This window comes from Triturus cristatus, chromosome 10, assembly GCF_964204655.1.
Source record: "Triturus cristatus chromosome 10, aTriCri1.1, whole genome shotgun sequence".
In the NCBI taxonomy this organism is placed as follows: domain Eukaryota; kingdom Metazoa; phylum Chordata; class Amphibia; order Caudata; family Salamandridae; genus Triturus; species Triturus cristatus.
The window spans coordinates 903,088,003-903,115,410 of NC_140593.1; the positions used below are offsets into that span (position 1 = coordinate 903,088,003).

Sequence of the window (27,408 nt, forward strand, 5' to 3'; positions counted from 1 at the left end):
GTTCCCATTGGGCACAGGGTCAAGACTGATTTGCATATGGCTGGGTCCAAACTGGAATGGCATGGTGAGCAAAAAAACGATGGATTTAGGCCCAGATCTCTGTACTGGGAAGAATGTATGACATTGTTCTGCATTCTGTCCATCAATAGTTCTTTTTGCATTTGTCACCCCGAGTGGGACGGGTATGCTCAGACGTGAGTCCTGTGCTCTCCATGCCACTGGAATCAAGCTACTCTGGCTGAAGAGGGGTGAAACCCTGAAACCGGTCCTAGGATGCTTGTTTCCAGTCCAGGGAGGACCTGGCCTGGCAGTTCAGGCATATGGCCATGTCTGAACTGGGGTGGTGGAGTGAGCTAAAAAATTATCATGGATTAAACCCAGATCAGTTGACTGGGGGGTGAGTGTTTGATTTGCTCTGACGCTCCGTCCATCATCCGCTTTGGTATCGCTTTGTTCGCCCAAGTTGGCAAGGTATGGCCAGACGTGGGTCCCTTGCTCACTTTGCCACTGGATTCAAGATAGCCTGGCTGATGAGGGTTATGAACCCGCAACCGGTCCCAGGATGCTTGTTTCGGTCCAGGGAAGACAAGGCTTGGCAGTTCGGGCTGGACTGTTCCCATGAGGCACACGGTCAGACTGATTTGCATATGGCCATGTCTGAACTGGGGTGGTGGAGTGAGCTAAAGAATGATGATGGATTAAACCCAGATCAGTTGAGTGGGGGTGAGTGTTTGATTTGCTCAAACGCTCCGTCCATCATCCCCTTTGGTATCGCTTTGTTTGCCCCAAGTTGGCAGGGTATGCCCAGACGTGGGTCCCTTGCTCACTTTGCCACTGGATTCAAGATAGCCTGGCTGATGAGGGTTATAAACCCACAACCGGTCCCAGGATGCTTGTTTCCGGCCCAGGGAAGACAAGGCTTGGCAGTTCGGGCTGGACTGTTACCATGAGGCACAGGGTCAGACTGATTTGCATATGGCCATGTCTGAACTGGGGTGGTGGAGTGAGCTAAAGAATGATGATGGATAAAACCGAGATCAGTTGACTGGGGGTGAGTGTTTGATTTGCTCAAACGCTCCATCCATCATCCCCTTTGGTATCGCTTAGTATTTCAAACCTGGCAACAAATCAGCAGTCGACAGCTTGCCTTCTGTTGGAAGTCTCAGGGAGATAAAAGACTTCAGAGAACTCACTTGGATCAAGGAACCTGCCAAGATGAAGAGCTGGAACAACTCTCAGGAGGAGTTCTGCTCCTTTGCTGTGTTGTTGCTTTGCTGGGTTGGCCTGCAGTTGCTGCTCCTGCCTTGGGCAGTGAAAGGACTGGACTGAAGTTTCTTCACTTGTTTCTGAGTATCTCCAAGGGCTTGAAATAGAGCTTGCCTCCTGTACACGAAGTCTAAGGGACAGCAAAGACTTCACTTACCTCTAGGGTACTGCCTCTGGAACCGTGGGTTTCAGTTGCCACAGAGGGGGAAAGCAGCCAACACTGTCACCGACACCGCTACAGGCTCTGCATCCTGCAGGCACCGCAGAGGGCATGCCGCACTTCGCACCGCAACCCTGATCTCACCGATGATGATGACTGCCACCACCACCGGGCCGCTGCTTTTACCACGACCTGTGGGCACCACACTCCGCACCGCCTCACTTCACTACACCGCCCTGGTCTCACCCAACGATGACACTATCAGCTGACCTCAACACCCATGACCGCACTGTGGTTTGGGGGCACCCCTCGTAAGTTACACGGCACACTGCCTTGTCCCACACAGCAGTCTTGGATGACCGACACCAACTCCCATCAACCGGCACTGTCGCTTGCACCGTTACCTTGCAGCACCTCACTGAGTGCCGACTCACTCGGCACCGCTGCCCTGGCCTCAACAATTCCGCTGGCCGACCGGCACTGAGCTGTTGCCTGCACTGCGACTTGAGGGTACCTCACCGCTACGCTTCACATCGTAACTGCAATGGTTGCCACGACTCACCCGCACCAACGCAGGTGGCCTAATCAAAGGTACTGTTTACGAGTCTGCTAACACTAACGCCGATCCGCAGCGATGCAGTCAGACGGAACTGCTGGATTCTGATGTTTACAGCACCCCCGTAGCCCTGGACAGAGCTACCGGCTTCAAGGAACTGCATTTTAAAATCATTCTTATAAAGTGCATATTTCTGATTACTGTATGTTGGTCTTTTATCGTTATGGTCTTGTTTGCACAGATAAATATTGATTATTTTTCTAAAACTTGTGTGGTGTCTGTTTATAGTGTTTCCACTGCATTACTCTTGGTTATGTGCAAATGCTTTATACACTGCCTCTGAAATAAGCCAGACTGCTCGTGCCAAGTTACCAAGGGGGTGAGGAGGGGTAATTCAGTAGTGTATCCCCCTTATCTTGACCAGAAGGAAGGGTCCCTATTTGGCCAAAGGTGCAAACCATTGCCAACTAGAGAACCCCATTTCTAACAGTTCCAGATCACCACATTCTAAATGTTTCATATATAGCAGTTATAATGAGATTTGGAAGATTTCCCTACAAGAAGCTGCACAAAGGTTGCAAGAAATTGAGAAGAAATATTTGTAGAAAGCATTAGCTGTTGTTGATAATAGCATGGCTGCATCCTCAACTTATATTTATTTGTTAAATACTATTGTGTCATCTGTATTTGATACCATACAAAATTACATGCCTGCCCTTTTACATTGTCCAAGTCAATTAAGATAAATTTTACATTGAGTTGGACATTGCAGGTTGTAAAATCCAACTGTGTGCCATGGAAATATTTGAATGCAACATATTTGGTTGTGCCTTATAACTTGTCATGTATCCAACAGGCTATGGCAAAGAAAGATGCAACTTATAAAATGCTTAATATAGAGCATTTAGATAAGCTGGCCTTTACTGTAGCTGAAACACCTTCAGATATATGGGTAATGCATGGTTTCATATCCTTACCTTTCTCTACATGTCATTTCACGTGTTGTCTGAAACATCTTCCAGTAGGCAAATATGAACACTTGGGTGAAAATCTCTTGCATGCAACATGGATTCTTCCCTTTGTTTACAAATGTTTGAGAGGATACAGAGAGGTTTTTCTTAGTGTGAATGAGTGCGGAATTTCCTTGGTTCATTTATTAGTGTTTAAAGACTGTATGGAGTGTGCAATCCGTCCATGGCCAACTTGCTCGTGTTAATTGAAGGGTGTTCCATATCGTTGGTTTGGCCACTTTTTTCATTACTTACTAATGGAAGTGACTTAATGTTTACTGACCAGGTTTCAGTGGAATGAAACCAGGTGTCCCTTATATTGTAACTGCTTCCAAGGCTGTGACTTGCTGTATGAATGTCTTATATCCTCCCACATACACAGCTGAGGAAATAATCTTCTGACCAACAGTCCCTATTTCCAAAATTATCTTTGATAAGTTAAACCGACTGAAAGCATTAGTGTTTCAAAAAGATGAGGCATTGACATCTGCCCGAGAAACTTTTGATCTACAAGTTACTCTGTCTTCCTCAGAAGTGCAATCGCTCTAATGCACTAACCTGCCACTGCATTTCGGTGAACTGGTTTGTTGCATTATTAATGCTTCAAAAATGACTGCTGTTGTGCATTTTTTTAATGTAATTGGGTCTGCATTTGTTTCTTCGTTTCAGACTGTACTTGGAGTGATTCCATCTTTTATACATTCTCTATTCTCAGGCATTGGGCAGACATTCTGCTTGTGCTAATCCTGGTTATTGCTATTTTGGTTCTATTTCTGTTGCTCCACAATGGATGTTTCACAACAAGGCCAAATGGTGATGGAACTGACACACTTCCTCCCGTGTTGTGAATGCATGGTCCAGTACTTTGGTGTTACCTTTTTACAGAAACTGAACGAGAATTGGTCTTTCTCCTTTCTGCCTGTGTGTTTTTGGAGTGCATAGCCCACATTTCACTGTCTGTGGAGCTCTTTCAAGTGTGCACTAGACTTATCCCTTGTTATGCATGCTGGGTTTATCATGGACTGGATGTGAACTGTTATTGAGATGCAGCCCTGCTGAATCTGAACTCCATTCTACTGAGGAAGATAACCTGTACACATATTTGGCTTCGTGACACCTAAGACCAAGGTATGGGGATTAGGCTATCCCAGTTGATCTGGCAGAGGATACTCCCACTATGCTCTCTTTAGTATAGTATTAGATACAGATAGAAGTAAGCAAACTTTAGTAACAATTAACATGTTTGAATTGTTCATATTGTTTACCATTTTCATAATGCTGATTAAAGTAATAAGTCCCATCTTTCTAATAATCACAGCTCATGCTTTCTTTGCAAGAATATGATCATTTCAATAAATGTTTCAAAATACATTTTCATATCTTTCTTATTTTTACCTAGGACATGCAAGAGTGACCAAACAAAATGGGTAGATTTATTGCCACAGATTCCTTGGAAATCAGAATGTCATGCTCTAGGTTAAAATAACATCTGTTATACTGGTCAGTTTAGGTGTTGGATGTGGTACTGTGAACTAGCCAAAATACCCCAACACTTACTGATGACATAAATGAACTAAGTCCCTATATTGTGAAGTTTGTGTTGGTCTAATAGGCAGTCCTGCTATATTTGTAGGAATAGTATAACACCAACAGCCATGTAAATAGCAGCAGAAATTCCCTATTTACCCAGAGGCTGGGTATATAGCTGACATCATAAAGAAAATCTGGTCCTACAACTTATAAATGACTCGTTCATGTGGAGTGAGGCAAAAATGTTCCGATTTCTACTTTGCCTTGGTGGGTAATGTAATGTACTTGTTTGCAAGTGTTTGATAATTCATATTTTAGAGGTAGATAATGCAGTGGCCATCCACCTATATCCATGTTTTGAGGTGTTGTCTATGCCTAGAGTGTCATGCATAAGAGCTGGCCAGGCTGGTAACGTGTAGGGATATATACTGATATCTTTTAGTGTTTTCCAGATCTCCTTCCAATAGACAGAGATACGTGTCCACGGCCAAAGAACATGAAAAATGTCATATCCACTGGATTTACAATTCCAGAATTGGCCAGAGATGGACCATTTTGAAGTAAAACGTTTCACAAGGGACCAGCAGAATTAGTATAGTACTTTAAAATATAGATATTTTAAACCGGGTTCTCTACAGTTCTCTGTAATGTGACATAAAAAATCAATCCCAGTCATCTTCTGGTTAGTCTTTCCCCTGTAGGGCAAACCAGCATATTCTAATACCTTGCAATGTCTCTACCAGGTGTACCAAAATTAGGAGTACTTTTTACAATCCTGAAATTACACCTTTACCTTACCTTATTCATGGGGTGTATAGTCAGATCTTGTGTATTTGTACAGTTTAAGCCTCGAAGCCCTGTAGATGATTGTAAATGTGCCCTTTCAATGACTACACACAATGGTGGATAAGTACCATCTGGTGACATGTATGCTAGTTAATGTTTTGAACAAAAAAACAACAAAAAAACAGTTATAGTTAGCAGCACTAACTATAAAATTAAGCATGTTCTAATACTTTGCAATGTCTGTACCAGGTGTACCAAAGTTAGGAGTACTTTTTACCTTCCTGAAATTACATCTTCACCTAAACTTATTTGTGGGGTGTATAGTCAGATCTTATGTATTTTTACAGTTTAAGCCTTGAAGCCCTTTAAATGACTACACACAATGGTGGATAGGTATAATCAGGTGTCATGTATGCTAGTTAACGCTTTGAACCAAAAAAAAAGCAGTTATTCACAAGTTATAGTTAGCAGTACTACCTAAATTTTAGCTCCCTCTATGCACTACTTATGACCTCACATATGACACCACTCATAACATGTTCATAATATGTTCTATGACATCATTTATGACATCACTTATCAGAAAAACAAAAAGTCCATGTCCTATGGAGACGTGGTCCTAACTATATAACTATAACTCCCCAGTGCCGAACGCAATTACATTTCTTCAATCAACCTTCTTGGCATTTTGGTTATTTGACCTTCCCCTGGTTTCTGGAAGTTGGGAGCTTTTATCTTCACTGTCAGAGATTTTTGATGAAGGTGAAGAAGCAACAGCAGTCACTGAGTTTTCAGGTTATGCCTTTCTTTCACCATCTTGATCAGATGACCGATGAATCAAATGGGGAAAATGAAAAGAATCTCTGGTAACTGACTTTCCAGGACACTGGGCAGCCACCATAAGTCCCTTAGTGGACTTACCATGGAAAGATACAGCATCATATGGAGTACCAGATGTTCTCCTTCGCAGCTGTCGGTTGATCACTAGATCTTCTGTCTTAAACTCAATGTTTTTTGCATGTCACCTCTTTTTGGCACAGGCTTTCATCTTTCCTTTATCTACCAAGGGCCTGATTGCGATCTTGGCTGACAGGGTTACTGTCACAAACATGACGGCTATCCTGTCCAATGCATTACAATTCCATCATATCCTATGGAACTTGTAATATTGCGGATGGAATATCCATTATGTTTGTGAAGGAGTATCCCATCCTCTAAGATCCTAATCAGGCCCCAAGTCGTTCATCCGAGTTGTATTCTTACTTCCTTCACTTTTGTTGGTCCATTGAGGTAACTTGGTTGTCATTGCCCTCCTGAGCATCAAAGTCGAAGGACTTTTGCCTGCGGTTTAGTGATGTGTTGAACAATAGGCTCGTAGGGTAGGGGGGAATTCAAAACACTATTTAAACTGAGCCTCTCAAGAGATGCATGCTGTACTGCTTTCTTTTGCGTACTCATAAAACGCTCAACAAGTCTGTTGTCCTGTGGACACAAAGGTGTACTCTTCTGATGGTTTGTGTTCAGATGCTCCAGGAAATCCGTGTATTCTCGATTGTTATACGGCGGGCCATAATCAAACTTCAAATGGCTGAAACATCCCATGTTACAAAAGCAGTCGATTCTCTCAATGACTCACTCATGTGTTGTGGATGGGTGATCCTCCATTACCAGAACATGGGGGTACTCATACACAATTACCACCAGATGATGTCCATTATTGAGGGGACCAAAGAAATCGATGGCTATTCTCTCCCATGCATGCTTAGGGAGTTCTGACATGATAAGAGTATGTTGAGTAATGTTTGTAGAAGGGCAGCTACATAGATGACAGGCCTTGAGTTCCTTTTCAACCCTCTCTTCTAAATATAGAAACCAAACTCGATCTCAGAGAGCTCTTTGGTTGCAACAATACCACAATGTCCTTCATGAGCCACTTTAATTATTTTCTGTCTCAAAGTTTACGGAATTAGGATTCTCGACCCTCACGGTATAATTCCTGCCTGAGTTATAGAAAGTTCATCTTTAACATTTTTACACTTTTGGTATTCACCACCACTGGTGAAATGTCAAGCGTGTCAGTTCCACATGATGTGTAATTATATCTTTCAACTTCAGCATGTCATTATCATGGCTCATGGCAGTGATAATCTGGGCTAATTATATGGCAGCTGGTGTATTTGACTTCACAATGAAATTAATGTAGGCTTCAGCCGTCTTGAAAGGAGTACCTTGAACTTCTATAGGCACTCTAGAAAAGTAGTCAGCATGGTATTGATCCTTCCCTGGATGATGCATAATGGTTTAATCATACTCTTGTAATCGTAGTTCCTTCCATTCAAAGTGAAGGAGGCATCTTGGCGTTTGGATTGCCAAAGATAGTCAATAAAGCTTGTTGATCAGTTACCAGCATAAAAGGCTTTCCATACAGGAATGCATGGAAATGTTAACAAGCCCAGAACATGGCCAAACTTTCTTTATCAGGTTGTGAGTAATCACTATCTGTCTTGGACAAACTTCTACTGGTATATGCCACAATATGCCTTTGAGCATGGGTGTGTCCTCTGTGCTGAGCAAGTATAGCGCATAGTCTGACTGGGCTAGCGTCAACGACATCCTCTGTATGAAGTTTGGATTAAAATAGACCAGTTCAGTAGAAGTTTCAATGGCTTGTTTGATTTCTTGAAACTTATTTCACATTCTTGTCACTACTTGAATGAAACATTTTTCTTTGTTAACTCTTATAAGGGAGCACTAATGGTAGCAAAATCTTGTATGTTTCTTGAGCAGTAACTGGTCAAGCAAAGAAATTAACTTATCATAGAAATATCTTGTGGGGATCAGCATTTGACAGGGTTTGTACTTTGCAGGATCTGATGTCATACCCCCATCCAAAAAGATATGGTCAAATAATTTTAACTTTGTCTTGTAGAGCTCACACTTGTCTGCATTCAAAGTCATGACTGTGTCAGTCAGTAAACAACATACTTGAGTGATAACTTTATCATGCTACTTCTGTGTAGCTCCAATAATCAATATGTCATCGCTATAATTGAAAGCATTCACAGTCAGCTATATGACATGGCAAATCCCATCTTGGAAAAGTTCTGAAGCCAATGACACACCAAAACTGAGTCTCTTTTATCGAAACAGACAGGCATGTGTAGAAAAGGTTGTGCTATTCCTGCATTCTTCTTTGAGTTCCAACTGATGATACCCATGTATTTAAATCAAGGTGCGAGAAGACCTTTGCACCATTTAAATGTGTTATCATGTCAGCAAAGTATGGACCTGTATGTCCTTCTCATTCATTTGCTTTGTTTGCTTGGTGCATATCAAAGCATATGGGTTCAGCTCCTTCACTGTCTGTTTTGGGCACTACCACTATGGGAGAAACCCATGGCCTCGGAACAGTTGAACTCTCATTAATGTCATGCTTAAGTAACGATTCAAGTTCTTTTTCAGCAGCTTCTTGTAAATGAAAGGGAACTCATCTATACCTTTGAGAAACAGAATGAAAGTCATCATTAACATGTAACTTTATGTTCATAGTCCTAACTTTCCCAAACCATGAAACAATGAAAGAAGTTGACATACTATTTCATGGTGAGCTTTCATATTGTTATTCACAGAAATCAGTCCCATATCAACAGCGGTACTAAGACTGAGCAGACAGGCACTTCCTGCTGTATCACGAAGCACATGGATGGGTGCTTGCACCTTCATTTTTTTGTGTTTGAGTTTTGCTTCAAATTAACCTTGACTTTTTATGGGCATTGATGCAGCCCAGGTATATACTTTTGGTAATTCTTTGTATTTCTCTTCAGGCATTATGTTTTTCGATGCACCACTCTTGATGTTGAAAGGTATCGAGCAATCATTTGTATTCAATGTAAATTTCAGACAGAGTTTGTATTATTATTGGTTTTCTGGCATGTCAACTTTTCATTGACTGACATTTTTCCTCACATGCAGCTAGTCCGACATGCACACATTTCTCTGAGGTGGTCATTGGCATGGCACAACCGTCTTCCTCAATTTAACTTGATATTGAGGTGGACGATCTATGTGGCGATGATTTAGCTGATGATCGACTTCATTCAGTGTCGATTTGCCTCAATTGATGCTGCCGCTTGGCCTTGTGGGTGTGCATCGAATGGTGCTTTGGAATGTTGTAGTATATAACGTATGGTCATTGTAGCGTACTTATTTACATCAAGGATAGTTAATAGTAGCACTACACACAACTTAATTCATTGTGGTATAAATCCAAATTATTTTAATTTAGAAAAAGGAATGGAATCCCTAATGCGATTGTATTCAAAGCATTAACATATGAAGGCAACGCTGTTGCTCAATATGATTTTAGTACAATATATCACAGTGCTCTTGGTGTAGAAGAGGAAAGATGTAATCTTTTCCAGCCTCAATGAGGTCAAATGTTCCAAATATTACACATAACTCAATTGGACAATGAATTATTCGTAAGTAATGTCGCCGGAGTTTGTGTGGTATATATGTTGTCGACGTTTCGACCCCTGTGGGCAGGACTTAATGTTATCCTTGCAGTGGGGTCTTCTTCAGGACTAGGAAGAGCACCTGTGAAATAATAAAAAAATGTGGGTGAAATGACATGAGGTCTGTAATGGTGTATGCTACTCGACAAATAGTTTAGAAACTACCTACTATGTTCGGAACGACGGGTAACTTCCGCCGTGCGTAAGGAGATGTGGGCCTGTTGAAGCTCCTGTGGGGAGAGGGAAAAAGGTCACATGTCTGCTGGTCAACTACTACCGGCAGAGAGAGCGCTCGTGTCAGTGGTGAACATGAGGATACTTACTCATGTAAAGGATTTGCAGCATGAATGGCTTGCAAACGTAGGAAAAAAATCTCAATGATTCTAAAATGGACAAAAGGGGGAAAAAAAGAGGACGGGTGGTTCTCATTAATGCCAGCGGCGAGAATAGAAACATAGAGATAATCAAGCATACGAACAATTGCATGTGAAAAAACCTCAGGGTGACGGTGTCCACCTCTGGCTATGGTCAGGAAAAAAGTTTACCGCTGCACATCAGCGCAAGAACCTCAGTAGGGAGAGAAATTGGCGTCACGCTGGTGTGCTGGGAGGGGCAGTGTTGTGATGTGTAGCCTGAGGTTGCAGGGAGCATACGTGAGGTCACAGCTTGAATATGTCCTTAATCAGAGTACGGGACTGATGGATGGCGGTCACTAGACACATCCAAAAATGGCCCTCATTGCGGTACCAAGCAAAGACTCATGTGGCAAGTAGCTAAAGCCTAATGTTGTAGTTGATACAGGGGTGGAACCTAGAAGGTACTATTAGGCTTGTCGAGGGACTCTAGATACACGTAAGAGCGGTGTTACCCATACACACAGTAAAGTAAGCTAGCGCTCCAAACTGGGGCGGGGAGGAGGGCAGCGGCTCAGGGATCAGGGAAAGGGGCTACGCTGAGTGAAAAGGGGAATGATCTGATCGTCGTAGAAACCTTACGTTGGAAAAAAGGATCGCGTGGTTGGGCAATTAATGTTAAAACTCAGCGATGTGTGAGACTGAACGTTGGTAGAACCTAACGTTGAAAAGAGTGCCCGTGGACACTGAACTAATATTAAAACCTAGCGTTGCGTCCAAAATGTGTACTAACTAAGATATTTAGATGGGTCGTGGCTAAAAACTAGAAAACAAGGATGTTCTAAAAAGTGGGCTAAAGCTCCAACGTCTTTCGAGGATGAGGACAGGCGGTGTACCTTGATCGTGTGGCTGGGCGCTCACGGGACACAAGAGCCTCCGAAGGATGCCGTGATATATGATAGATAGGGTGGGCGTACACGTTGTTTCAGGGGAAGCGACAGAACATGTTCGAAAGCATCTCCAGGGACTGTGTAAAAATAGGCCATATCCCTGAGAGAAGGGATGGAGTCTAAAGAGTGTGAAGTCATTGGAAATATCGATTGTACCATGTTAAAGTGACAAGATGTAAGGTTTCTCACCTATCTACATTTAATATGTTGGGTAGTGGTACATATGTTGATAATCATTGTGTTACAACTCAAAATAGCAGTAATGGATCGACGAACATTGCAGATCTCTTAATAGGGTATACATGTGAAATTGTATATACAGTTGGCTGACGGTGAGCAGTATATTACAGTTGGTTATAGAAGTAGTAAGGTAGTATGCATTCTGTTGATTATAGATGTGGTCGCTACAATGGATAATCACATGTTGCAATAGTGTAATGAATAATCGCATACTGCATCTAGATACATGGTCTCAAGGTGAATATATAAATGGAAACAGATTGGCAGTTCATGGAAAAAGGCCAATAAACGACAAATCATGACTACCTCCTAGCCAGTTGAGAGGCCTGCCAGCTGTGCGTTAGTGCCATCTAGTTCATTTAGTCCATTGTTAACTGTGTCTAATAGGTACATCATCTTGCACTCTCTGGTGTTCAGGATAGGTCCAATGTCGCCACCCCTTGGTCCCAAGGATACCTTTTCTAGAACCAACCATTTGATAGAGTCTGGTGGGTGTGCGTGTGTCTTGAAATGGTCCACAAGTGGTGCACCTGGAGTGTTGCAACGGATCCTGCTGCAATGTTGCAATATGCGGTTCTTGACTTTTTGTCTTGTTTGTCCCACATATAATAGATTACATGGGCATAGGATGGCATAGATGACGTCACAAGAATTACAATTAGTGTGGGCTTTGAGTTGGATGTCATGATGTTTGTAGGTGAAGGACTTGGTTTCAGTCACCATTTTACAGTCCTTACAGCGTGTACATTTGAAATGGCCCATAATTTGTGGTAGATTCCACATGGTCTGGATGGTTGGACTTGGTGGTGTGTCGAAGAGTGAGCGAACGACATGGTTACGGACATTCTTCGCTTTCTTGAATGCATGCATAGGTGGCTCCTGTATGTCTAAGTCATCTGAAATAAGTTTTCAGTGTCCATTGATTATTTTCCTGAACTCGTTACTTCGTGTGCAGTATGTTGTGACACAGATCATTCTGTTGGTGTTCGATTTTTCTTTTGGCATCAAAAGTGTTTCTCTGTTTTGGTACCACGCTCTTTTTCTAGCTCTTTTGACAAGTCTTCTAGGATATCCTCTCTCCAATAGTCGGTTGATGAGGTCATCAGACTCACAAAAGTAGTCATCCTTTACGGTACAGTTCCTTCGGATCCAAAGGAAAAGGACAAAAGGAATGTTGTCTCTGAGGCTTCTGTTATGGTGACTGGTGTATCTCAGCAGGGAGTCCCTTTTCGCAGGCTTCCTATACAATGGAATGTTGTGGCAGCCATTTTCTCTTCGCGCCGTGTCACAATTACTTATTCCTTTGCTTTGGAAACCATCAAAAAATGGTTTTCTTTCCCACAGCCTTTACATATCTGTCCAATTGTGGGACATTACCCTTCATGTGGAAATGAAAATCCATATCTAAAACAACTTTTTACATGTGGACATCACTTTGTATCCTTCGGTCTTTTGCTTTAGCTTACTTTTTATACTCATGACTGATTCACTATGAGCACCTCTGACCTCGATGTCAGCAGCCTGTCTTTCAGCATGCTCCTCAGCTCTGGCACCCAGCAACACTCGCACCAGACAAAATATTTCTCTCAGCATTCATCGTCTGAATGAATCTGACAAGCATTCATCAATAACTCTAAGTTGCATAGCTTACTCATCATTAAATTCATTGAACTTTCCGTGCTTAACGAGCGCATCAAGTCGCTTAAAAAAGTCATCTATGGTTTTACCTATTTTTTGGCGTTTTTGACTGAAAATTGATCTTTCGTACTCAAAGTTTGGTACTCAATTGAACTTGAGATTCAGAGTTTCTTTAATGTTTTATATGTAATTTCTTTGACAGTTTGCTGCATTTTCTTTATGGCTTCATTCTCACCATTACCAGCAAGACTTTTGAGATACTTGACAATCTTTTTGTTATCAGTATGTTCAAGTGAATCAATGAAATCATGAAATGTCTCTATCCACGCAGTCCATCTATCACCGATATTTTGCTTTTTGGCGGTATTGAAAGGTGGTGGTGGTTTCAGGAATGCAGCGTTTTGTAGACCAATGTGGAACTTAATGACACAACAGGTTGATCAAAGTGACTTGGTGTATGAAGCTCATCTGTGAGACCTTGTGATGTGCTGGCCTCTGAATCATCTTTAATAATAGCTGGGAAACTGACTTTCTATTCAGCCATTTGCAAAAAATTCAGTGTTCCAAAAGCTGTTCTTGCCTCCTTTATTTCTGAAGACTGGTAAAGTTGTTCTGAGCCCCACTCGGCAACTTTGTGAATCAACCACTTCATGTAAGGATGGCCACGAAAGCACAACCGCGAACACTTCTCCTTGAGCCAACTACACCGAGTGCTGTAGTATGATAACTCTCTTTAGTGGATTAAGTAAGTCATTTATTTCTTTTCTTCTAAAGATCTATTTGCATTTTCTAGCACCTGGTTGATATCCACCTTGCTACGCTTCTGTTTGCAGCGTTATCTTGAGATTATGTGGCTGCGCTTCATAAACTAGGTTAATTCTGCTTTCAGGGTTAACACTCTGTATAATGTACGATTTCATCTTGTGTGGCAGCACTGTACCTTTATGTATGGCTTCTCCGGCAGGTTCTCAACCATCAATGTGTAGATTTTTTGCAACGCTTCCGTTGTCCTCACTTGCTTTACAGCAGCTGGAGTTGCACTTTGACTCCACGTGCATGAAGCATTGATTCCTTTCTTTGACAGCGACCCAAATGACAAGCATAAAAAGTTTGCTTGGACCATGGCAAACTCTCTGGGGGTGCACAGTCGTTCATCGGGTTACTTATCTTCTATCTCAACACCATTTATACAATCTTTCCAGCCTAGTTCCCCACCAATGACTACACCAAACAAGAAGTTTAGCATTACACGTTTTTATTCTGCTGAGTGTAACTGCAACCTCAACATTCTAAAACACGCTTTCACGGCACCAACGTCACAGCTCTACTGAGTCAGTTAGGAGCCAAAATGGTTCCGTCATAAAATTTTAAAAGACATTACACAGCCTTAGCTGCCATTCTGGGGAAATTGTACACCCTCTTTTAGTTCCTTCACTCACATTTTTATGAAGCGGCTTAACATTATGCTTGTGACTGTGGTATACTGCAGTCATGGGAAACAGTAGGTGTAATTTTGTTTCATAGAAAGGACATGTCTCTAAACAAGCACATTGTAAATTGACACATATTTTTGATATAGGCTGATGCAAAAATATATACTGTATACTTTCTGTCCCTCTCTTTGAGGTAATCTACACATTGATCACACCTAGCCAGCTTGGGTATACATCTCAGGGATGGGTACGTCTACATTTGCAACCAATAGTGCTTTTCACATACACTGGGCACAGACATTGGATGAAATTCAAGTTTTACTAGGGGGGCATTTAGAAGGCGTTTGAGTGGGAGGTGTAGGCATTCCCCTGGGAGACAATGGGGAAATTTAATATACCTGAACAATTGATAAATTGGGTAAAATAACTATAACTTTGCACCGAGCAAGCATATATGTAAATGGCCAGGTTTCTTGTAATTTCTACATTCCCAAAAGAACAATACATAGATGAACTCACTGCCCCATCCTTTATTCAGAACAATACATAGATTAACTCACTGCCTCATCCTTTATTCATTGTGTATTCTCTACAATAACTCAGCAATCCAGATGATACTATGTAGGATAGCACAGCCTCACTGCTTTTGCAGATGATGTAATAATATATACATAAAACCCCTCATCAGCTACAGGGGAAGTATTCCATTTGGCTCGACAACCTGGTCAATATTCAAGATTTAAATATAATTTTGATAAATCCTAAATCCAAGTCAATTACCAATCTGAATTCCAGGTTTCTGCCAAACCTGAGTTCCAAGATATAAAAAGTAAAAATTCTTAATTAGAGGTCACACAGACTTGAAAATGCAAATTTGATCACTGACTGCCTGAATGTATGTGAGTATCAGTAAATGGAAATATTTTCAATTATCATTATTTTTGCGAGTGATTAAGATGGACTTATTACTGACAACGTAGAAATTTTTTAGGGCATCACCGTACCCTACTTTTTTTCTCAAACCTGACCTCTCTAAAGGACAAACCACAGTAAAATTTGAACTCCTCAGCTTCAAATCCATAATCAACACTCCAAATGCTTCAGCGTGCTTCCCCAAAAAGATGCCATTTCATTATGGAATAAAAAATACTACATTAATTGAAGTATAAATTGCATTGTGTGATGCAAGAAAAACAGTGATCTGTAATCTCTATGTTTGCATGGGGCTAGCAAAAAGCTACTGATAGCCTCAAAGGAGTGGGCTCTCCCTTAGTTACAAATTTATTATTGAACGCAAGCAAAAATCTTTCATTGAAAGCATACGTTGTTCTCAACCATACTTTACTATTGATTGTGATTCGCTGATCCTTGATTACATCCAAAGCAAGTCAGATATAAGGTGTTACAATTACTCTGCCATGTGAGGAACAACATCTGATACTATTTCAAGGTACCCAAACAACATGGAGGGTAGACGATGCGGGATCACCCATACCTCTCAGATCTTTCCTGCGAGGCTTGCATCATGTAGGAGCTGAGAAGTATAGCCACAACTTTCAGTTCTGTGGAAATGATGCTAGGAACTTCAAATGGATGCCAAAGGGCACACATGCCCTGTGCTGTAATGGTGGGCAGGTTGCAAACTACAGATCAATGAAAGCGCACTCATTTCCTCTTCTGAAAAAATGAAAATGTCTTTTCAATATAAAGAAATGTGTGACACTTCAGATGTTCAGATTTAGCATCTGCAGGCTGACCATTAAAAATGATTCAATAATTAACTAGCTATGGTTAATAGTGATGTTAGATTTTACTCTATGTATAGTGTAGTGTTAACCTGTATCTGTAAGCCGTTGAATTAACAAATAAATACCAATTAAGCCATGTTGACATTTTATATAATGATCCCCTTTAAAAATACTTAAAATAAAGAATGAATTCCTTTGAATAAAGGTTCATTGTTAGGAAAGAACGCCTTTCTCCTCCATTTGTGTCCTTATCAACAACACATCTTACTCCATACCTCCTTCATGCTTCTTCCTCTGTAGATTATTTTGATGTTAAAAGCTATTCTAAAATTCAATTTAAATGTTACGTAAACATAATGTAAGTGCTCTATATTGTGTTCCTAAATTCTAGACATCACACCAGATGTACACAGGCTCCTTTTAAAACATGGGTCTTAACAGCTTTAAAGGAGTGGAGTCCGTGATGTGTGAGTCTCTTTCTAAATCAATTTCTGAAATCTACACTAGATACAGGAGGGCTGCTTCTTATAGGGGGTGCTGGGGTCAAAAGATCCTCTGTGCACTCACTCGGGGAGAGTAAGAGGTAACAGGGAAGCTAGGGGCAGATTAAGAAGCCTCTTGCGTCACTTTTGCGCTGCCGCTGCGTCACTTTTGTGATGCACTGGCGGCGTAAACAATGCAGTCAATTTACAATGTGATGCATCTATGGATATGCGTCGCGTTGTAAAGCCCTGCGTCACATTATACCTGCGTCAAGTATAATGTATGCAGGGTGGGCGTTCCCATGCAGGAAAGCCTCGTAAAAGTAACGCAGTGAAATCTACAGGATTTCACTGCGCCACTTCTATCACGCCACTGTGTCACAACCTTATGCCTGCTTGAAGCACGCATAGGATTGACGCAGTACAATAAGTATAGACCTCAACATGCATGCTGGAGTTGCGTCGTGCTTGTGACACGGCTTCAGCAATGCGTGGCTTTTGGGCCAACAGATGCGTCAGAATTTCTGACGCATCTGTCAATCCTTGCGCCATGGTGTGCTGTATTGTAAATACGGCGCATCCATGATGGCACAAGGGTACCGCAGGCTGATGCAGGGAAACTGATGCATCTCTACAGATGTGTCAGTTTCTTTTAAATCTGCCCCCTAGTTTTTTTTAACTCCTTGTTTGTCATTCTGTGCAGATATGTTTACTTCATGTAAGGTCTCTAAGGTCCCAATGCTGTGATCAAATAGCTACTTGAGACAAAATATTCTCTTATGGTGAATACGTAAGATTATACCATTGTTAGAGACGTTTCATCCTTAGGAGTCTTTAGCAGCCAACAAATAATGCTTGTCTATTTTTATATTTTATCTCTCAGCCTGATTTGCCCAGGCATCCAAAATGTACTTATATAGATTAGCCGGCCCAAGTGACAATTCATCAACAACTACTCCCCCTCAGATTCAATTCAGTGTTCTGTATGGTCCAACGTCATCATACTAAAATATATTTTAACTGACCATTTCGACACATAAGAAACTTTTCTGCTTAAGTATGCTCAATGTTATGGATAGACATTTGGAATGATGTTACCAATCTGTTTGTAATTTACTCTCTACTGTCTCAGGACGCAACAAGAAGTCCCCAACAGCTTAACTTCACCATCAAAGAGACAGAGTGCTTCATAAGAGAGGAGTCTGAGAAGGAAAACCTCGAGGAATGTGACTTCAAAGATGGAGGTGTAAGTAAGAATATGCCTGATGTAGACAGTAGCGTTGTCACTAGCAAAAACAGATATAAAATCAACGAGACCTAGTGGTTGTCATGGTTCTACATATCAGGTACCTTGAGCGTAAGTTGGCACTGTATTGCTCTACATTTTCTCAGCTACAAGTGCAATATCCCAGGGTTTCTTACTCTAAAAATGGCCACTGCATCTTTCAAATCTGGATTCAGCTCAGGGACTGAGAAGGAGGGTGGCGGGGGTGGGGGGGAGTGAGGGTGTTAGATAGCACATGGGACAGGTAGAATGGTAGCAAATGGTTTTGCAGAGCCCCTGCTAGTCACCAGTATCCTTGAAGACGAGGAAGAAGAAAATGGAAAAAAGAGATAGATTTTGTTAACTTCTTCTGAGGGGTCAACCGAGGTACTCCATCAAGTGGTATAGCAGAGACCCTTTGATCCCAGAGCGAAACAGTGTTTACAACGCTGTCGGTAAAACGCGGTATCATTACAACACGGTCAGTACAACGACACGTTGTTACCATGCATACCATTACAAGGCAAGTGATTACAACGACTTGCTATAGGGGGCTTTAGGTGTTGGATTTGCAATCCGAAACCTTCCCTACTGTTGCACAGACTGGAGTTGGAATAGTAAATTATACTATTCCAAACTCCAGCGCCCACTACAGCAAGTCGTTGTAACAACTTGCGTTGTAATAGTACGCGTGGTAACAATGTAGTCGTAGGCACTGACCGTGCGGTAAAGGCATGCATTGTAAACGCATACGTTTCAACGTCATATATTCATCCCAGAGAGCTTTATATAGAACTGCAGATAAATTGAAAGGTATTAAGCAAAATTAAATTGAAAGACATGAAGTCTTTTGATAATGTAACATGACATGAATTATGGCCTGATTTAGAGTTTGGCGTCTAAGTTACTTTGTGACAAATGTGGTGTTTATCCAGTCCACTTCATTATAGGTGCATTATATACTAAGACACTTGTAATAAGGTGGACGGGATATCCGTCACGTTTGTGACAGAGTAACTCTTCACCATACTCTAAATGGAGCCCTTAATCCTTATAGCAATACAAGAATTGTTTTATTTTTTGAATAAATGCTTTGCAAAGTTTTTGGTGAGTCAATCAAGTACATTAATCATAGGTACTTATCTTCTTACTCTTACAGATTGTGAAAGAGTGTTCTGTAAGTTTCTTCACCGACCAGCGAATTGAAGCCCCAGCCGTTACTTGCAACTCTTTGCAGCAAAAGGTATGCTTCGCAGTTTACGTTCTCTACATTTATTTGCTCTGGTAATAATAGGAAAGCAATCAAGAAGCTATCCTGGTAAAGGTAAATCCATTGAAATAACCATGAGCATTACTTCGGAATAGGTGCGGGCATAACTGCAAATGTTCATCTTGTAGAAATTCTACAGCAAAAAAGCCAATCCTGAAAAGACAGTTGAATCTGGTGGCATTGACAAAAGCAGAGACATCCTTCCAGTCACACCTCTAGTACACACAATTTCTACTTGTGAAAATAATGCCTGAATAATATGAACTGTTACGAATTTTAAAGTGAAAAGTAGGTTACATCTATATATTATGCACCGCGATGTTTTGATCAACATTGCACATGTAGTATATTCCCTTTTAACCATTAAGTTAAATGCCCTGTAAAGTGATGAACGTTCATATTATATTGTTTCACAAACTGTTTCACATCTCAAACAAAGTTTACAGTTTTTCTGTTAACAAATAAAGCCAACTTTAAACAAATTAAGAAAGCCGTTTGTGAGCATGACCAGCGTTGGGCTCGTTTGAAAGATATACCGAACACATTTTTGAATTTGATCTTCCAGCAAAAATCCTACCTGGCAGAAGTACATTTTCATTAGAAAATACCACTGTGCCATGCTTGATTAGAAAGCTTGAAATTCTGCAATGTTGCTTCTATATATGAAACGTTGCCCCCCCTCCACCCGGAAACATGATGAAGAACTGTTGATTGAACAAAACATGTTTGTGTTAGCTTCACTTCGTGCTCCTGAAGTTAATCTAAACCCCTTTTATGGAGGGGTTGCAAATTATGTGAAATTTGGGGTATTCTCATCTTGCAACCACCCGCACCCTGGAGTTACCGATATTGAAGGCATCACTAACTTCGAGTACGGGGAGCTTGGGAGGGGTGGTGCAAATGTTCTCCATTCTGAGATTTCAGGAAATTACAACAGGGCCAGGGGGTTTGCAATGTGCTGATCCGACCCGCTGGAGCCGCTGTTGGATGCTCCCGGCTCGCGCGGACAGAGCCATGCGGCGCTGAGGAGGGGAGGACCGGGCAGGGACGGAGTGCAGACCCTGCAAGAAATGGGAGGGAGCAGGAGCAGCAGAGAGGGCTTGGTGGCAGAGGGAGCCCAGCGCCGATGGCAGAGGGAGCCCAGCGCCGGTGGCACACGTGCTATTTCTTTTGTTGGATCTTGCATGGGACTCCCAGGACTGCCAGCAGCGCCTCCCGCTGGACATGTTTACGACTGGCCCGAGGAAGCTGTGATCACGGGGTGCCGGGGTCAGCCCGAGATCTTCCCGGGCTAGGAATTTATGCCAAGCGCCTCCAGGTTCACCAGAAGCTGCTGGGTCTGTCCTGATCCCACCCTTCTTACAGGACTGCTTCGGAAGGACCGGAGTGTTTTGTCTGCATTGACTCTGCCCTCTGGATCGGGCTGCAGCCTGGAGCAAGTGATCAGCACCCCTGGAGGCAGGAGCCAGTCACCCTGCCACCTGGCTGCAGGAAAAGTGACACCCACCCAGGACTACAGGAGCAGGGCACTCCAACCCAACCCCTGGATGCAGGCACAAGTAACCTCGAAACCTAGCTGCAGGAACAGAGTGCTCAAGTCCAGCTCCAGGAACAAGTGACCTCAAACCCTGGCTGAAGGAATAGGGCACTACATTCCACCTCCTGGCTGCAGGTCACTCCAGACCAGTCTAGACCATGGCTGCAGCATTCATTCACATGGTTTCCTGGTCATAGGAAAAAGTGACCTCAAGCTCTGGCCAAAGGAACCATTCACTCCCACTCGCAAGAGAGATTGGGTGACCCCTAAATCCAGCTGCAAGACCAGGACACTCCCAAGTGCACTACAGAAGCTCTTCCATTAGCGGTAACAACAAGCTCTCCTGTCCTCTAAGCGCGTGTCTCTAGGGCCCTGGAGAAGGACACTAAGGGACCGGTCAGTATACTTCCATCTGTGCACTCAGAGGTGGCTGCTCTCTGCAGCTTATGGAGTTGTAACGCTGCAGCAGCCACACAACCTGCAAGCTAGCCATCTTTACTCTTGGAACAGCTGCATGCGTCTATGTGAAACCCTGGCCTGTCCCACCAACAGAGGACCATGCACACGACACTTGGACCAGCGGTGGAGCCTCACGCGGTGTACCCTCCTCTCAGCTCGATTTGGGTAATTTCCGAGGCGTGGAAAGGTCACTGCTTCCAGCGGTCAAAGGAGGCCTGGCTGTCAACACCTCTTGGTCCTTTTACCTGTTGGTCCCTAGTGGCTTGGTGAGTTCTGCTATTTACCAGAGCTTAGAGTTTACAGAGGATATAGAGTGTCACAGTTAATTGCACAAACAGAGTCATGGTTAAACGTAAGCTACATGGGAAGCGGGTCGACGCCAATACCAAGCAAGCTGATTTCTATGGCAAGCAAGCTGATGGGGCTGTGAGAACACTTGACTCCTTCCTTACTTGGGCAGCGCGAGTCCTCACAAAAAAATCGATCTGGCCGAGTAACGCTTTTCTCTCAATTTAACTCATGAGCCTACAATATTGCCTCCCCTTGTTTCAGAAGGAAATCTTGCCACTGACTCACCTGCTAATGGCCCATTAGCTAAAAAAAGCAGAATAATAAACTAAGGGGTCCATCTCAAACAGCCAGAGCACAAGCATCATAGTTTTTTTTTTCAAAACACCAGTTTCCACTTTAACAGAGCCTGATCAAATCCTTCCTGCCATGCCAACCAGCCTCAACGTTGCTGATTTGACTGCATATCCTGATTGGACCAGGTTGCTGGACCTTATAGCATCTACGTTAGTTGATTGTATTTCTCACCATATAGCTCGGCTTCAGAATCTGGAGGATGCCATTGATCAGCTATAATCACAACAGGCAAAATATTTCACCCAGTTGAACACTGCTAAGGTGTCAACCTCGACAACTGCTATTGCCTCTGGTTCTACCCATCTACATGGAGCATCACATGCTCCGACTGTGCAGCCCCTTCTTGAGGTGAAAGTGGGGCGTCCGCCTGCTGCTACTTCGAGCGTGGGGGAACTTCACCACCAAGAGGCCCGAGTCGAAGTCCGACAAAGAGGAATCATAACCGAATCCTCCAAGTCCTGCCTTAACCTTCCACTTGAGTGCAGTCCCTGTGTAGCTGTGTTAACTAGCATGCCACCTTTGTGAACCACCAGAGAGGAACATTCCTCAGAACTCAAGAACAAAGTTTGTTATAGGTTGTCTCACAATTCTGATTTTAAATCCAACAAGTATAATGATATCTTGCTTGTTTCAAGGGTTTGCTGGGTTGGCCCCAAAGAAAAACATCTAAATGGGGATTGTGTTGTAATTAATTGTAGATATCCCTGACTAGCCCAACAACTACTAAAATCAGCTGCTAACAAGAATTTGTTAGGAGGTGCCATGAATGTTGTTCCGCTGGGCTACTTTTATCAACATTTACAACCATGAGGAGGTGGGGGTGGAGGCCCCTGGAATCTAGATCTGTTTAGCTACTTAGCCCATATCTCACACCTTTAACCTTTTCCTCCCTCTATCTGACCTGTCATATGTTGATTGATGCCCCAACCCTATTGTGGAATCCTCCGACTTCAGTGAAGCTGAGTCTGTGTTGCGTGGGTCTGATTTACCCCACATCATTGCTAATATTAGTAGCTGTGTGGCAGACAATAAAGCAAATCCTAGTTCCCTCTCTACCGAAGGTATTCCCTCAGGATTTAATGGGGTTTCTTTGGTCGCTAGTGTAGCAGAATCTAATTTCCCAAGTCACGACATTCTTTTACCTGACCCTAGGACTTGTTTCCCCGTGGTAGTAAGCCCAACCCATTTTAGTCCCCCCCTTGTTGCAGGTTCCCTGTTCCATCTACTAGGCTTTTATTGTGGCATGTTGCAGTGCTAGCCTCTAAATTGCCAAACGGAGAATGGTGTAAGTTTGTCAGCAAATTTGACATATGTCTCTTTCAGGAGACTTGGGCCATAACCCCCATGTTTCATTCCGGCTATGCACATTTTTTCAAGCCAGCTGCCTATAAGGGGGTGGGCCGACCAGCCGGTGGGCTGACCATCTGGGTCAAAAACACTCTATCCTGCATCTTAGCTGTTGTTGCGGTGAGTTCACCGGACATTCTATGTGTCAGCATGAAATTTCCAGCTAAATCAGTGTTTTATGTCTAAAATGAATATCAAAGGCCAGGGGGTAGAGGGTTGGAATCTATTATTATAGATGTTTTGAATACATACTTGGAAGCCCTTCCCTCTGTTATGTACAAAATTGTTTCCTGGCGATTTTAACTGTCAATTCGAGCCCTTGAGTGTTAATGCTGATGGGGATCCAGTGTATGAGAAAGATCAAGGCTGGTATGTTCCCCAATTAACTCTTCCTGTCATCTGGAGGTGGTCAGGTATTGTAATTCAGCTCAATGCACTCACATTAAATCACGGCCTTCAAGCCTGTAATCCGAGAACCTCCTCCGATACAGAAGGGACGCATCCATTTAATCACCCAAACCACACCAGCCTTATCAATTACATACCATTAGATCTTAGACTCTGACTCAAATTGGTGGACATGTGTATTGACTCATGACAGGATAGCAATAATCATGCCTTAGACCTGTAGATGAGTTCACTGGGGATTGCCCTGGCCAGCAATTCTACCGAACCCATTGACAGGTTGCTCAGCCTTTCTAGTAACAGACATAACCTCAAATGGAGCTCAGTCGTGGGCTCCCCAGTTGTAATGAAAGAGGTTTATGGCATAGTGGGAGCAGGGTTTAATGCTCTGCAAGTCTTGATTCAGTCCCAGGCCACTGCGATTACGGCAGAGACTATTTCTTCTGTAAAGGATGCCATGTTTTTAAAACTGGGAGATATCTCCTTTGTGAAATCAAAATCTAACAAGAAGCCAAAGTCCGCCAAAACATGGCTTAATAAGTCATGCAGGGAAGCTAGACTGATTCTATCTAAAGCCATACAGAGACAGGATAGGACACTGATATCAGAAGCTAGGCAAACTTATAAGGCCACCATAGCCTGTGCCAAGAAAGTTTGGGCCATCGAGAGCTGGACCTCTATGATGCATGCCATCAAGGAAGGAGACCATTGTTTCTTTTGGCACATATTAGCTAAGGGAAGTCTGGATAATTATTCCTTTATGTAAAAAACATAATGGCTGCAGACTGGGTTGCCCACTTTTCCGAGATCTATTCTCCCATCACCGTTTCACCTGAGAACCCATCATATGATTCTGGTCTAGTGGGTGCTGTGTCTGTTTTTTCCCTGTGTGACTTCCCTGACCATGATTGCAACCCTTTAAGTCTTCTCAAGGTCAGGATTCCTTTGGACTGGAATATTTCTAATAAAGCTCCAGGTCTTGATCAGGTTCCAGGATACTTATTTAGGGCTGAAAAGGACAATTGGTGTCCTTACTTGGTTTTATTCCTAAATGCTGTTCTGAAAGGTGCTCTAATGCCTTCCACCTGGGCAGGGGCTGATATAATTCAGATTTTTTAAAAGGGTTCCCAGTCTCTCCCTGCTAACTACATGCCCATCAGCCTCATTGACAGTATGCATAAATTCTTTAGTAGAATCATCTTGGCTAGGCTGTGTCAGTGGCTTACTGATGCTGCGTTACTGACTCCCTTACAAGCTGGCTTTAGAGAAGGTGTTAGTACAATCGATCACATTGTCTTCAGTTGCTGCATTGGAAATATGTAACACACAGGGGTTGCGGTCTATACATTAAGTTTGCTGACCTCCGGTCAGCTTTTGATCTTGTCTCCAAGGATGTTTTTTAGAATTTCTGAGTGATATCGGTATCCCTAAGTATCTCTTACTGGTCTTGATCAGGTTACACTCTGGCAACTTTGCACAAGTGCGTTGTGGGACCCAGGGTGAACTCAGGGATACTATCCCGTTCAACTGGGGTGTCAGACAGGGATGAGTTCTGGCCCCAACCTCATTCCTGCTCTTTATAAATGGGCTGGTGGCATACTTGGCTGACTGTGGGAATGGTGTACCAAGTCTTGGAGGTGTTAAGATACCGGCCCTACTGTTTGCAGATGACAACCTCCTGATTTCTAGATCTCTGATGGGCCTCCAAAAGCTTCTGGCTCAGTTCCGGTGTTTCTGCAAGTAGAAGGGGGTGAAGGTTAACATCAGCAAGACCAAGTACATGGTCCTTAATCCTTGTCCAACTTCCTGGGCCAACAGAACATTTTGATTGGTCTCCACATATCGTAAAATGGAAGTTGAAGAACGAACAGTACTTAGTTTGAATTTTTAGGTCCCTCAGGGACTCCCAATTTCGTCCTACTTACCCAGCTTTACAAATATACAATATGCAAGCTGTGGGGGCTGCATCATATAGAGCAAGACTTTGGAGCCATAAAGATGGCAGCTCACTGGATAAATTTGAGAACCGCTTTATGCGTTCATTGACTGACCTTCCTGTTAGCACCCTGCTCATTCCTCGGCACCTTGACTTGGGACTGAGAGCACTTCGTTCAAAAATAGTGTTTAGGCCTCCATTGTATTGGTGCAGAATCTGGGTTTCACTGGAGCTATTAGCCCATTGGTAGGGCCTAGAGGAAGCCCTCAGATTACCTGGTGCCCTAAAAATACCATGGGTCAGGTACATCCAATAATCCTTTACTCAATTAGGCTGTGCAAATCATTCGACCACTCCAACATACTTCCAAGGGGGCACTAAGGCTGCCATTAAAAGCTTGTACCAACAGCATAAGACACGTACTTACATTGGGCAAGCGGGAATAGGTCTCTAGCTACTGTATTTCTTGAATTTAAAGTAGATTTTAAACTGAGACCCTTTTTTGATGAGGTTGAGCCCCTATCAAGTAAGACATTATATTTGAAATGTCATTATGGGGCCCTTCCTCTGTGTTCTTTTACTTATGAATGACGACTAGTTTCCAGTGTTCTGGAAGGAACCTGCCCTCTTTGTGCTGGATCTAATGAAACCATCAAACATGTTTTGCTCTTTTGCCCAGCTTACAGGGATATCAGGGAAAATGGATACTTCCACTTTGCCGGCCCCTGGACATACAATATTATAGAACACTTATTAGGATTTTGAATACTGGTTCTAGGCAATCCATAGTGTTTGCAGTCTCACAGTATCTGCTATGCATGTGAAGATTAAGGTCATATCTGCAGTCCAGCGATCCTGGTTCCATAGCAGTTTGACTTGCACACATTCTTTATGTAAATTGTTGTTCTTGCTGGGATGCTTTTTGTAGCCATTTATCCAAGTATCGATTGATTGAACTAATCATGTGTTCTATGTACTTTTATGACCTTGTGCTGATAAAGGGAAGGTTAGATGTATTTCAGATGCAGCAAAGTTGTCTAAAGTAGTGGGGAAGTAATTATAATCTAATATTTATACTAGCTGCATATAAGAATCAAGTTGTCCCTTTCTGCATTTTCCTATAGTCTATTAATGGTAGGACATACTGGGAGTTGCATAATGCACACAATATAAATTATGTTATGAAAAGAGACTGCTCATGTTTATGCTGCTAGTGTTAGCAGCTCTTGTAAATTTTGCACATGTATTATTGAGATATCTTTGCTACAACCGTAGGATGAGGATAGCTGCAGTTGTGTTTCGGATATTTGCACATGGATTATTGGGAAGCTGTTTTTGCACAATATTGTTATTTAAGATGACATCATGGAGATTTCAACATTTGGAATTTTTTTATTGCGATTATAATGGAATTGTTACAATGAATTATATGTATATTTTTTGGATTTTTTAACCGAATAAAGAGCCTTTAAATTAACATGCATTGATTGGTGTTTTCATGCTGCTTACCCTGTGTTTTCCTCAGTGTTTCATACACAAATTTCAGTTGAGTTTAGAAATTGAGATCTCAAGGTGAAACACCACAACTTGTAATCATTATAGGACCAGTAACTCCCATGATCGGCCCCCATTACCAGCCACGTTGGGATTAACAGGACCTTCATAATAAGGGCCTTTGTCACTATGTGAACAAGAAGATTCCTAAGCTATAGTGCAAGTTCTATCAGGCAACCACTCCATCTCACCTTTATTCAATTATATAAAATATATTTAAAAAAGTAGTTAGTAAACGCAAAACTTGTTAAAGAAGACAACAAAAAAAGCATTGATATATGATATTTTATAACAGCTCTTAGAAAAGAAACAACAGCAAAGCAGA

General features: G+C 42.4%; 1 protein-coding gene across 3 annotated transcripts in view; it reads left to right on the plus strand.

Moving 5' to 3' along the window:
- Window positions 1-27,408, plus strand: part of LOC146796213 (cathelicidin-related peptide Pt_CRAMP2-like) — a 130,318-nt gene that overhangs the window by 19,775 nt on the left and 83,135 nt on the right. For all 3 annotated transcript variants that reach the window (XM_085628718.1, XM_085628715.1, XM_085628717.1), the window contains exons 2-3: window positions 17,799-17,912; window positions 19,090-19,173. In XM_085628718.1, coding sequence (XP_085484844.1) covers window positions 17,799-17,912; window positions 19,090-19,173 — 198 coding nt within the window. The remainder of the gene's footprint in view (window positions 1-17,798; window positions 17,913-19,089; window positions 19,174-27,408) is intronic.